Here is an 11,767-nt window from a genome sequence, read left to right on the forward strand (position 1 = left end):
TGTTTGAAAGAGCCCACTGTGTCTGGCATCATAGATGAAAACAAAGCTACACCAAGAAACATCACTGTAAAATTTGGGGCATGGGAACCAAGAAATTTTCCTACAGATTTCCAGAGAGTTAGAAAAGATCTGGATACAAAATGCCTTTGGACTTCTGAAGATAGGAGATACTGGAAGATAGGAGGCAATAGCACAGGTATTCAAAATTCTGAAGGAAAATTATTTCCTGCCTGAAATTCTGTGTTTATTTGGATGTGTTCCCCACAAGAAAGAGGAAGACCTGGGATGCAAGGAATAGGAGAGCCACATAGGAAAGAAGAGAAGGGAATTCCCATGGCAGGATGACAGGAGTCCTCAGCATGACAGCTGTCCAGAAGTTGTCAGATGGCAGCTGTCCATGTCCGAGCAGGTCAACAGGCTCCAGGGGAGATTTTCTTGGGAAGATGAAATTGTGAAAATAACTGATTTACCCAAATCTGTAAAAAGGACATTCATGTAAGTGGCTGAGAATTTAGGATTAAATCACAGAGGAACATAGAAAAATTAAGCAAATGGAAAAAATAAGACAATTATTAGGAAAAAAAGTTTTGAGGGAAAATTAGTCTTAGTTAACTATATGTTTCAGCTGAGAATATATTAGCGTAATTATGTAAACAGTAAACAAAGCTTTTGGCCAACGCAAATTATGATCTACGCATATTGGTAGAATGAGAAAAAAGGAAAGATGCAGTGGAAGAAGGACAGCAAGGAGGAGAAGAATTAAATATTCATCGTAAACCACAGATACTGCCTACATTTGAAAATCGAGAAATCCAGAAACATGGAGGAGGTAAACACCAAAAGAAGCAGTTACGGTCGTGGTTCCTCTGGAGAAGAGGCCAAGGGGGTAGAGGTGGGGAGCTGCCTGTCAACAACTGAAGGCTCTGAGATTTTATCCCACTTGCATGCTAACCAGTCAGCTTGCCACAGTTTCACGGAGGCTGGCAGAAGACACAAGACTCCTGCATCAGAGACAAAGAACAGATTGTTAGACACAGCACTAGTAGTATTATCTTTTATTTGGTTCCCTGAACCCCAGTTCTCACAGAGTGGTGCCAAGAGAGCCAGATGGTACCTGTACACACAGTGTAAGTACAGGAGAAGAAGCCTCAGCTGAGACAGCCTGAATTGCTAATAATGGACAGTAAGTCTGCCTGCCTTTTTTCTTCAGAGGAAGATGCTGTCTCTTCCAAGGTTGCTTGCTATGCAAACATGTCGAAAAAGACTGTAGGGAACAAAGTAGGGAAGTCAGTGCCTCACTCACAAGACGTGAAGACCAATGGAGGAATTCTCAAAAGTGATGTTTTTCTTAATAAACCTCCTCAAATTATTTGATTTTTTAAAAATTACATGCACGTATAACTTCCATAAAAATGAAAATTTACTTAGGAATTTTACATTATTAAAACAACTTGCCTGACACTCCTACTGATTGGGTTATCTCTTCTTTCCAACGGAGAGCCAAAGTCGGAAAAATATTGGAAAAGGAAGTTTTCCAAAACTTCGCGCAGGGCGGGCTGGCCCCAATGAAGGGCGGTCCCAACCCCAGCTGTCCAATCTGTGCTGAGACCCAGGCGGTGAGGCCCGCGAGCCCGCCCTTCCCTGGCCTCGCATCGGGGAAGGCTCCTATACGCCCCGAGCGCCCGGTTCTGCACCTGCAAGACCCGGATGGGGCGGCCCAACGCCGTGGCTGGTGCAGAGATGCAAGCCACGTGTGTCAAGTGCCCGGAGCAGCACTTTTGTACTTGTGTTGATTGCAATGATCCGGGATGTGAACCAAGCCTCGATGAAAAAAAAAAAAAAAAAAAAAAAGCATCATGGTCCAGCTGACTAGCCAGCGGGGGCTCGTTCGGGGCTGAGGGCCAGAGCGGGTGTCCAGAGCACAGCGCAGGAAGAGGGGTGGGCAGCTCTGCCGTGTCGCCGCAGGATCCCCGGCCCCGGGGGACGAACGCGACATCCCCTCGCTTGTGCGCACACGCGCCCTGGCCCTGCCGGGCGCTCGGACCGCTCGCTCCCGCCCTTGCAGCTCCCTCGCCCGGCCTCTGACCCACACAGACCCAGGCCCGGGGGCGGGCGTGGGCGCTTCTCCGAGAAGCGGGTCTGCACTCCTACCCCTCCCTCCCTCCCTCCCCGGCCGAAGCCTTCGGCCACAGAGTGAGCCTGGCCCGCGCGGATCCCGTTTATCAGCCCCATCTCCCATTACATAAGGCGGCGCCTATCTCCAGGGCATCGCCACAACCTCGGGCCTTCTCCCACGCGCGGGGGCGCACCTGCCCACCGCTCCCCGCTTGGTTTTGCTGGCCCTAGAGGTGGAGGGGGGCGTTCCACTCATCTTGACGCAGCCCACGGTGGTTCCCCACTCCTTCCACCAACACAGGGACCCCCACGGGAGATGCTACTGACCCTATTCTGCAGATAAGGAAACTGAGGTCACAGAAGCAGGCGGCGGCGCTCCGGGCACTGGGGAGCCACGAGGGGCAGGGCCCGGCTTCCAAGCGTTAGGGCCTGCAATTGTGCTGGGAAACTTGGGGCTGGGAGAGAAGACAGGGTGGGAATCACGTTACCAGTGAGAGGAGAGGGTGGGCAAGGCCGGCAGGCTTCTAAGCAGGGGCGACAGCCCCAGCGTCCCTTGGAGGACCCTTGTGAGGAGGCTGAGCCCCATTGTCATTGGACAGAGAGGTAGCCTGAGCAGACAGAGAGGGCCGAGAGGGGGAGGCACTGGCTTAGGGGAGGAAGTGGGTGAGGGAGACTTGACATCAGCACCCAAGAGGCAAATGCTGTGGCCTCAGTTGCACGGGTTTCTGGAGGACTTCTGGAAAAGCGGGGAAATGGCTACATGCCAGTGTCCCTGCAGGGGGCGGGCTGCCCACAGGGGACCCTGGAGTGGGGGCAGGCCCAGGAGTCACACTCCACAGCCTTCAATCTGCAAGGGAAACTTGAGGCCTCGGAGGGCAGAGGTGGTCGCCCCAGGTCTCAAGTGGCAGTGGGAACAGTTAGTCTCCAGGGCTAAGGCTGGGTCCACCTCTTGCCGGCCCCACCCACTGAGGGTCTCCCAGCAGGACGGACCCACACTGAAGGCTGGGTGGGGCACCCAGTGTCCAGGCTGCGCGTGCTGAGAGTTATCAGCAAAACAACTTCTCAAAGGAAAGATCCCAGGAGGATCCCTGAGTCTGATTGGATCTTTCAATAGAGACCTGGGAATCTGCGGGGCCAACAGGGAATCAGGTGGGCCAAAAGAAGTGAACTTCACTCTTCTCCTTTTATCCTGTTTGAATTTTGTACCCAGAGCAAGTATTGTTTTGGTAATGTAACACACCAGTTCACTGAAAAAAATAAAACCCCCAGATTCCCACATCTGATAGACTGTGGTCACAGCACTGTCTGCCCAGCATTTCTGGTGACCTAAAGGGATCTGAGGACAGGAGCTGGGTGGGCACCTAGGGTGGACCATGGGCAAAAGTGCTGGATTTCCAGCTGGCACGGTTGACACCAGGCTGCCCTCAGGGCCCTCTCACCTACCCCACCAGGAAGCTCCTCCAGATCTTGGAAACGGCCCCAGAACCCTCTCAGTAATAAGTCTATAAGAAATCAAATTCTTTCCTTTATGTGACGCTGGATTTTCCACAAAGTAAAATCAAGATGAGTAAAGATGTGGTTTGTAGATAGTGTCCGACAAAGCGGAGACCAGTGTGTGAGGCATCACCACTTGGGCCTATAAAAGCTGCCACAAGAGGCCAAGGCCACAAGATACTCAGCTTAGGCCAGCCTATGCGTCTGCTTCTCACTCTTCCTGTGGCTCTAGGCTCCATGGCGCTCTGGTTGACTGTGGTCATTGCTCTCACCTGCTTTGGTGGCCTCGCCTCCCTGGGCCCTGTGCCTCCCTCTACAGCCCTCAAGGAGCTCATTGAAGAGCTGGTCAATATCACCCAGAACCAGAAGGTGAGTGCCTGCTGGCCAGGCCCTGGCTACGGCAAGCTTTGCACAAGGCTTGTCCCTTACTGGCTGTGTTACTCAGTTTTTCTCTCTCAGCTCCAAGACCCTGTACAACGGGTCTCCCCTGCTGTGCAGAGCAGGAACTGAAGCTCAGGAACACTGAAGGTCCCAGGCCTGCCCCTGCTATATGGGGATGCCTGTGGGGCCTGATCCCTGTAGAGACTTGGCCTGGGCTGGCTGGGCAGGTCTGGGACCCTGCCAGCACTCAGCTCACTGTCCTCTGCTCCCTCAGGCACCTCTGTGCAATGGCAGCATGGTGTGGAGTGTCAACCTGACAGCCAACATGGTGAGGACCCCTGGGCACTGGGGGGAGGTGGCTGAGGCTGCAGCCCTCTGCTTGTCTTTTCTGAGCCTTGCTCACACGGCTGGCGGTTCCAGGCAGGCTTCAAGAGCCAATCTCTACCCCTCATCATCTGGGCTCCCCACCACCCAGACCCACCTCCACCAGGCCTCCCAGCCCCCTCCCTCCTGCAGACTCACTGAATGTGCTGCCTGACCCCCCGGCGTTTTCGTCCCCACAGTACTGTTCAGCCCTGGAAGCCCTGATCAACGTCTCCAACTGCAGTGCCATCCAAAGGACCCAGAGGATGCTGAGCGCACTCTGTCTTCACAAGCCCTCAGCTGGGGTAAGGCCCCCCTGCCCACCCCGACCCTGCACCCACTTCTGCCAGGCCTGGGCTCACCCTGGGAGCTTCAGGGGAAGCTGGCTGAGCATCTGAGGCATGTGTCCACAAAGGGGTGGGCCCACTGTGGAAGCAGGGACGTGCCTTTGGGATTTCCAAGTCGTGGCCTGAGGGCTCCTGACTCCTACCTGAGTTTCAGTTCCACATCTGTAAAATGTGGGTAATAACAGTACTCACCTCATGGGGGGTTTTGTGGGGATTGAACCAGCCGGTCCCTGGAAAGCCCCTGGTAGATGCTGATCGTCCTGGTTCTGGTGTTCCACTAACATGCTGGCCTCTTTGCCCTGCAGCAGGTTTCCAGCGAGCACATCCGAGACACCAAAATTGAAGTGGCCCACTTCTTAAAAGACCTGCTCAAACATTCAAGGATCATTTTTCACTATGGAAAATTCAGCTGAAGCATGAAGAGCTAGCATTATTATTTGCAGAGGCAGACCCTGACCATCTAAGTTGCAGATTTATTTTTCTTTCAAATGTCAGAAATTTCTTGGGGAGACTGGAGGAGGGTTAGGGAGGGGGGTAAGGTTTCCTTAGCTTAGACCTGAGCCTGCGCTGCCTGCCTTGAGCCCAGCCAGTCCCACCTGCCCTGTGCCTTGGTGCCCGGGGCTCAGGCTGGTGGGCCTCCTCCATCTGGGGCTCTGAGCTGGGTGGACAAGGATGGACATTGCCCCACTTGACCTCCCCCTCCTCAGAACAAACTAGCGTTACAACGGGTGCCACCCTCGTCAGACAGCCAGTGGAAGAGCCACCTGCTTTACACCGGGGCAACTGAGGCAGACAGCAGCCCAGGCACATTTCTTCTTGGCCTTATTTATTATTGTGTGTTATTTAAACAAGTGTTTTTGTCTGTACTGGGGATAGGGAGGGACTGTTACTGCCAGAACTTGGAGCCAAGGGCCTGGAAACTTGGGGCTCCAGCACTAAAGCAGCGAGCATTAGGAATCCCTGGCAATAAGTACTGTGTGCAAACTTCTGCTACCTCACTGGGGTCCTGGGGCCGAGGCAGGGGACAGGTCAGAGGGCCAGAGTAGCCACTCTTGTCTGACGGCCAGCAGTCAGCCCTCAGCCGAGTAATTTATTGTTTTTCCTTGTATTTAAAGTTAAGTATTAAAATATGTTATCAAAGAGTTAATCATATATAGGAGAGCAGCCTAGAACACTGCATATGGTGTGGATTGTGGGGAGGGGTCATTGGATAAGTTGTTTCATTGACTTTGTCAAGCTGGAAGCCAGAAATAAAGATGGTGACAAGAGACCTGATGGTGTTTGCCTTTTATGTTGGCCTTTGGGGACGCGGGCCTGTGTTCTGAAGACTCTGAGGAGTGTTTGGGAGGCAGGGCAGTCGGAGGGGGGCCTAGGATGGAGTGGAGGGGGAGTGAAGTACAAGACCTGGGCTGAAAAAAAGCAAGTCAGTGCCTGGGGAGAGGGGACCTGGCCAGGAGGAGTTCCCCACCGCCACCTGCAGGGAGGTGGAAGAAGCATGGGCCAGGGTGTCGGGGATCAAGGGAGGTGTCTGGAGCAGGTAGAGACCTCAGAAGTGGTCTCATGAACACAGCCCTGGAGGAGTGGCCAGCCTGTGTCTGGCACCACCCACACACCTGCTGGTGTCGCCCATATGAAGCTCAGGAAAGAGAAGGTGGCTTGCCCAAGGTCCCACAGCTGGTATGGAGCAAAGCCAGGATTTGAACCCCAAACTCACTCCAACTCCAAAGCTCACACACTTAACCACCTTGCCTCCCTCTGTCCAAATGCCATCTGGCCTGAATGCACGACCTTTGTAATACTGTCACCAGCCTGTGTGGGCACCTCCCCTGACGGGGAGCTCACTACTCGCTCTCTAGGTACAGCCCATTCAATGTCTGGACACCTCTCATCACAAGAGAGTGCACACTCGCCACCTCTGTGAACAAAGACGCACCAATGACTTGCGGCCCCTGGACCGTGGAGTGACTGGGGTGGAGAGCCAAGGTCACAGGGCCCTGATCAGACTGTTCCTTTCCAAGCAGGTGTTTTTGCTTCTCCTTCAGTCAAGGCCAGCACGTGGAGGGCAGAAAGCAGCAAGTCTCAGCAAGCCACAGCTAACGGGCACACCCATCAGCCACGGTTTACACTGTGAATATTCGGGTGGCGGGTCAGCAGAGACCAGCCTCAAATGCTGAGTGGGAGGCAGGCACCCTCCCTGGGGGAGCCCAGAGCCCTGTGGGAACACCTATAGCAATGCTCACAAGTCAGTGGAGGCAGCCACTCAGGAGCAGTGAGAGCTCATGCCGTGTGTGATTCAGGCAGCAGAGGTCATGGCAGGACCTGTCCAGGGTGCAGATGACTGCAGCAGACTGCTCCAGGGACCACTCTCAAATGGAGTGAACCCCTCATTTCCAGCCAGGCAGATGTGAGGGAAGAAGCCACAGTCAACTGTGCAGGGATCTGGGGATGCTCAGCCCAGGGAGGGAAGACCTGGGAGGAGGCACAGGAGCTGAGTGTCCCATGCGCTGTCCAGCGTGGGAAGTGATGGTCTCAGAACCTGTTAAGTCCCACTACATTTGCTGAGGACTGCCTGAGGCCTGCCCTGCACCAGCTGCCTGGGCTAGTGGTGACCAAGACACCACATGCACTCAAAGTTTAGCAGCAGAAAGAAGTCTTTAAATAGTGGGGGTCTGGAAAAGGGTGCTCTACCCTGGGAGGGTGGGTAGCTCAAATGTCAGGGGTGAGGGTAGGAGTGAGATCTCCGCTATCCTCCTCCATCCAGAGATTCGAGGATTTTAAGGTCAGAAGAATATTTATGGAAGATTGATTTTTCTTCTTCTTTAACACAAAACTTAGCTATCCATTCTCTGGTAACATCACCTTTGACCCATGTTCTCTCTGCCCAAGCAGGGCATTGGCCTGTCTGTCCAAAAGGAAGATGGAAAGGCTTCCGGTGAAATTCCCTGTGAATTTATCAAGAACAAAGACTGGAATTGAGGTTGGCCTGGGCGAGGACCCCTTAGGATTGCCCAAGCCATAGTCAGGAGGGCCCTGCTGCTGGGGGCACAGTGCCGACAGTGCCACCTGGACCCCACCACTAGGGGTCTGCAGCGCACCACATCCTCAGCCACCCGCAGCTCCTTGCCTGCGCCTCCGCCTCACCCGAGACTGTCCCCAGAGAGGAGCCTGTGGTCACGAGGGCGTGTGCAGTGAGCCAGGGGGGCTGGGGGCCTTCCAGGGATGGCAGACCTCACAGAGCCACAGAACCAAGCCGCTGTTGCTGGCAGTGGGAAAGGGGGCCAGTCAGGAATGAGAGATAAGGAAGAGAGAGGAAAAAAAAAGGTATGTGTCAGCTCTTGTGGCTGGGAACATCACCACCTGGGGACTGACCCTCCGGGTATATGCTGGAAGTCTTCTCTAGCCATGTGGTCTCACTTCTTTCATGCACAAGGCAAACCCCAAACAGGGCCCAGGGAGAAGGGGCGTCAGGAAGAGACAGAAGGCTTGGTGAGTGGGAGGGAGATGCTGGTCATGGGGCCCAGGGTGGGGAGCCCCTTGGCACACCGGGAACCCCAGGCCTAGGAGGTTTCACCGGAAGAGGGGCTGGGGCTCAAGTGAGAAGTGAGACACACACTCAGGTTTCCAGTGAACTTGGCGCCAAACACCTCTGTTTGCCGCTCAGATGAGGTGTCAGAAAACACTCCGAGTCACCTCAGGGGTTTCTCTGAGGCTGGTCGTCTGAACTGCTCAGGACCCAGGAGGACAAGGGCCTGCATCTTGTTTCCTTGTGACCGAGCAGCTTGAAGGCTGGGGTTTATCGAATGCATCAGCTTATCGCTTTTTCCTTACGATCAACGGGGCAGTGCCTTCTGCTTATGATCTTAATTTACCTGGTCAGTTTGAACAAACTCAAATCCTGCTCCTCCCTTGAGCTGACTCCCCTCTAAGGGAGTCTTAAAAGACCCAGATGAGTCTAGGCTGACCATGTCCAGATGGGGCAGCCTGGCCTGGGACACACAGGCCAGGCACCCAGCCTTTCCAGAGGTCCAAGCCGGTGTCAGAACTGGTGGCTGTATCACCCCTCCCACACACGTTGCCCACTCCTACCCTGAAAAATAAAAGTCACAAAGCCTCATTCTCTTCACTCATTTCTCAGCTCCACCCAAAAGCAACAGAGCACAGGGTTTGCAACAAACTTTCCCAGATCAACTGATTTCTCAGCAGCAAGGGAGGGCCCCATGACGAAGCCATTTGAAATCCCAGAAGCGGTTTTCTACTTACGACCTCACTTTCTGTTGCGCTCTCTCCCTTCCCCTCCTGCGTGCCTTCTCTTGTGGAAAGTGATTCTCTCAAAGTGTCGTTCAGAAACACCCCCAGCCCACGTGCTGCCTGGGCAGATGCCGCTGTGTGGTCGCCAGTGACGCAGACGCCACAAGTAAATATAGCAACTCTCATCAGCTCCGCTCTCTGCATCACTTGGACAAGCGTGGGGCCCAAGGGCTCTTCCTGAAACCCACGAAGGTGGGAAGGGCCGAGCTGGCTGTGGCAACCCCTACAGACCCAAGCTGATGGCCTCTGGCGGACCAGAGGGGCCTAGGCCAGAAGGAGTCACCTCACTAGAAAAGCAGTTTCTCATTCATTGTCTTCTTTTTCTTCTAATCCCTGTCTTCCCACATTTTCTATGAATAATGAGCATACATTCATTTCCCACTGGGGGACAAAGACAAATTTAATTAAAAAAAATAAAGCAACAGAACATGGAATTGACGCCTGGTCCGTGAGGTAGGAGGGAGCTGATCAAGACTGGGGTTGGGAAGGGCCAGCAGCGCACCTGGGAGGCACGAGCCCAGGACCCCTCATCTCAGGTCTAACTGCTCCCTGGGATCAGCTGTCTCAGGAGAGGAGGTAGGCCTTTGTAGGGGCCTGGGACACAGGAGGTCCTGTACTATTCCTCTCATGGGTTGGACCTCCTTGGGCCAATCAGATCCTGTGTTTCTGAAGAGAGAAGACGACGTTCCATTCTTGGGGGTCTTTACCTTGCCTGACCTGCCTGGAGGTGGGGATAGGGGGATCAGAGGGGGAGGAGATGGGAGAGGGTGGGCCGCCAGCCCAGCTCTGAAGCTGAAGAGACATGGATGGCCTGTGGGTAGATGGACAGCTCCTGCAGACTCCTCAGCCAGCTTCCCTCTCTTCCAGGAGAAGCAGCTACTTTACCATCTGCTTGGCAAAGCCCGAGTCCACAGTCGTGCCTGTCTCAGCTCCCTCCTTCCCTCGTCCCCTTGTCTCCGTGTCGGCGGTCCTCCCTGCATCTATGCCCAGAATCCTATTCTCCCTGCCTTCTACAGGGGCTCGGGGCAAGGACTTCAGGGTCCAAACCACCCTGGCTTCAAGTCCCAGCTGTCCCCTTGACTTCCCCTGTTGTGACTCAGGTAGAGTCTCAGCTGCCCCTCTGTGAAATGGAGCTCCATGCATTCATGCAACAAGGATCTCCTGAGGCCTTCATTAGGTGCCAGACACTGTTCTGGGTGTTGGGGACACATGGTGAAAAAAACAAGATTACTTCTAGTGGGGGGACAGGATGCACAAACAAGAGAATGCAGGGTGTGCAGGGGGCGGTGAGCGCTACAGAGGGCAACGGAGCAGTCAGGGGCAGGTAGAGGCTGCTGCCATGTTGTGATAGGAGGTCAGAGAAGTCCGCCTGGTGAGATAGGATAGAACCAAGACCTGGATGAAATGGGAGGAGCAGGGAGAAAGCTGTTCACACAACAGAGGGAAACGTCCAGGAAGAGGGGACAGCGAGTGTCAAAGTCTTAGCAATAGCAAGCACTCGCGTGGCTGAGCAGAGGACGGGCAGGACTGGGCTTTGCTCCAGCTCTAGGTGTGATGGAGCGACACTGGCTGCTGTGTGAAGAGCAGACTGTGCAGACAAGGGTGGGGCGGAATGACTAGTCAGGAGGCTCCTGTGGAAACCCAGGTGGGAAATGACAGTGGACGTGGCAGTGGAGGGTGGGATGTGGTCAAATTCAGGAGATATCTGGGTCATCTACATAATATACACTTATTTGTATACATTATTTACATCAACATTATACATGATATATAATCATTGTAAATATATTACATAATACATAAATATAAATACTAAACATATATTTAATTTTTCTACCCATATAAGTCTTAGTAACTCCCAGGTATCCATTGCCCAACTTCAACAGTTAGCAACTCATCTCTGCCCCATCTGCCCTGCTTCCGAGCAGGGCTGCAGTCTGATGGCAGAGGCTTTGGCGGCACATTGGGTGTGGGGCACGGGAGGTTTGCACCATGGTGTGAGCACCCTGAAGGATGGAGTTGCCATTTACAGAGCTGAGGAAGCCTGTGCTCAAGAATGTCCCATTTAAAAAATAACTATTGATCGTGTGTGGTCCCCCACCGCTCGCAACTAGCACCCCAACATAGCTGGCCTTCCGAAATGCATCTACACCACTGTTTCCATTTTGTGAGCCTACTGCGCTTCAGAAGCCACCTCAGTGATGTCGCCGATTTTCTCCCATCGCTAAATCCAGCAGAAGCCCTTCTGCCCCTATCTCGCCTGACCCTGAGGACCCTGCTGACCACTCACTTGTCCTCGGAGGCTCATGCCTGGGCTCCCTCTCAGGCTCTTGGCTGCCTGCCTCCTCTCCTTCCTTCTGTGTTTCCAGTGCCGCAGTCATTTCCTGTTCCCTCTCTTCCCTCGCCCTCCCATCCAGGACCACACTGTTCCCCTGGCTTCCCCTCATCTTCTGTCTACAACACAGACCCTCCTCAGCTCAGAGCTGCAGGCGCCTCAGTTCATGCTCCACCCCCACCAACCTCCTTCCCTCCTCAAAGGTCATCTCTGTGAATGGCAGTTCCCCAAGCCACAAACCTGGGGTCCTCTTCCTCACCCCCATATTCAGCCAATTCTAAGTGCTATTAATAATAATGATGATGATGATAACAATGATAATGGTGAAAATGATAGTTGGCATTTATGGGCTTCCTACATGGCAGGCACACCAAACACTTTATATGTATTACCTCCGATCACCTTCCCACACCCCTATTATTAG

General features: G+C 53.7%; 1 protein-coding gene across 1 annotated transcript; it reads left to right on the forward strand.

The window, feature by feature from the left end:
• Positions 1-3,807: 3,807 nt before the first annotated feature.
• IL13 (interleukin 13) lies at positions 3,808-5,113 on the forward strand. The gene is made up of 4 exons (XM_030869674.2): positions 3,808-3,978; positions 4,265-4,318; positions 4,554-4,658; positions 5,006-5,113. The coding sequence occupies exons 1-4, from the start codon at positions 3,808-3,810 to the stop codon at positions 5,111-5,113; spliced, it is 438 nt and encodes a 145-aa protein (XP_030725534.1).
• Positions 5,114-11,767: the final 6,654 nt, after the last annotated feature.

This window comes from Globicephala melas, chromosome 3 (genome assembly GCF_963455315.2).
Source record: "Globicephala melas chromosome 3, mGloMel1.2, whole genome shotgun sequence".
In the NCBI taxonomy this organism is placed as follows: Eukaryota; Metazoa; Chordata; class Mammalia; order Artiodactyla; family Delphinidae; genus Globicephala; species Globicephala melas.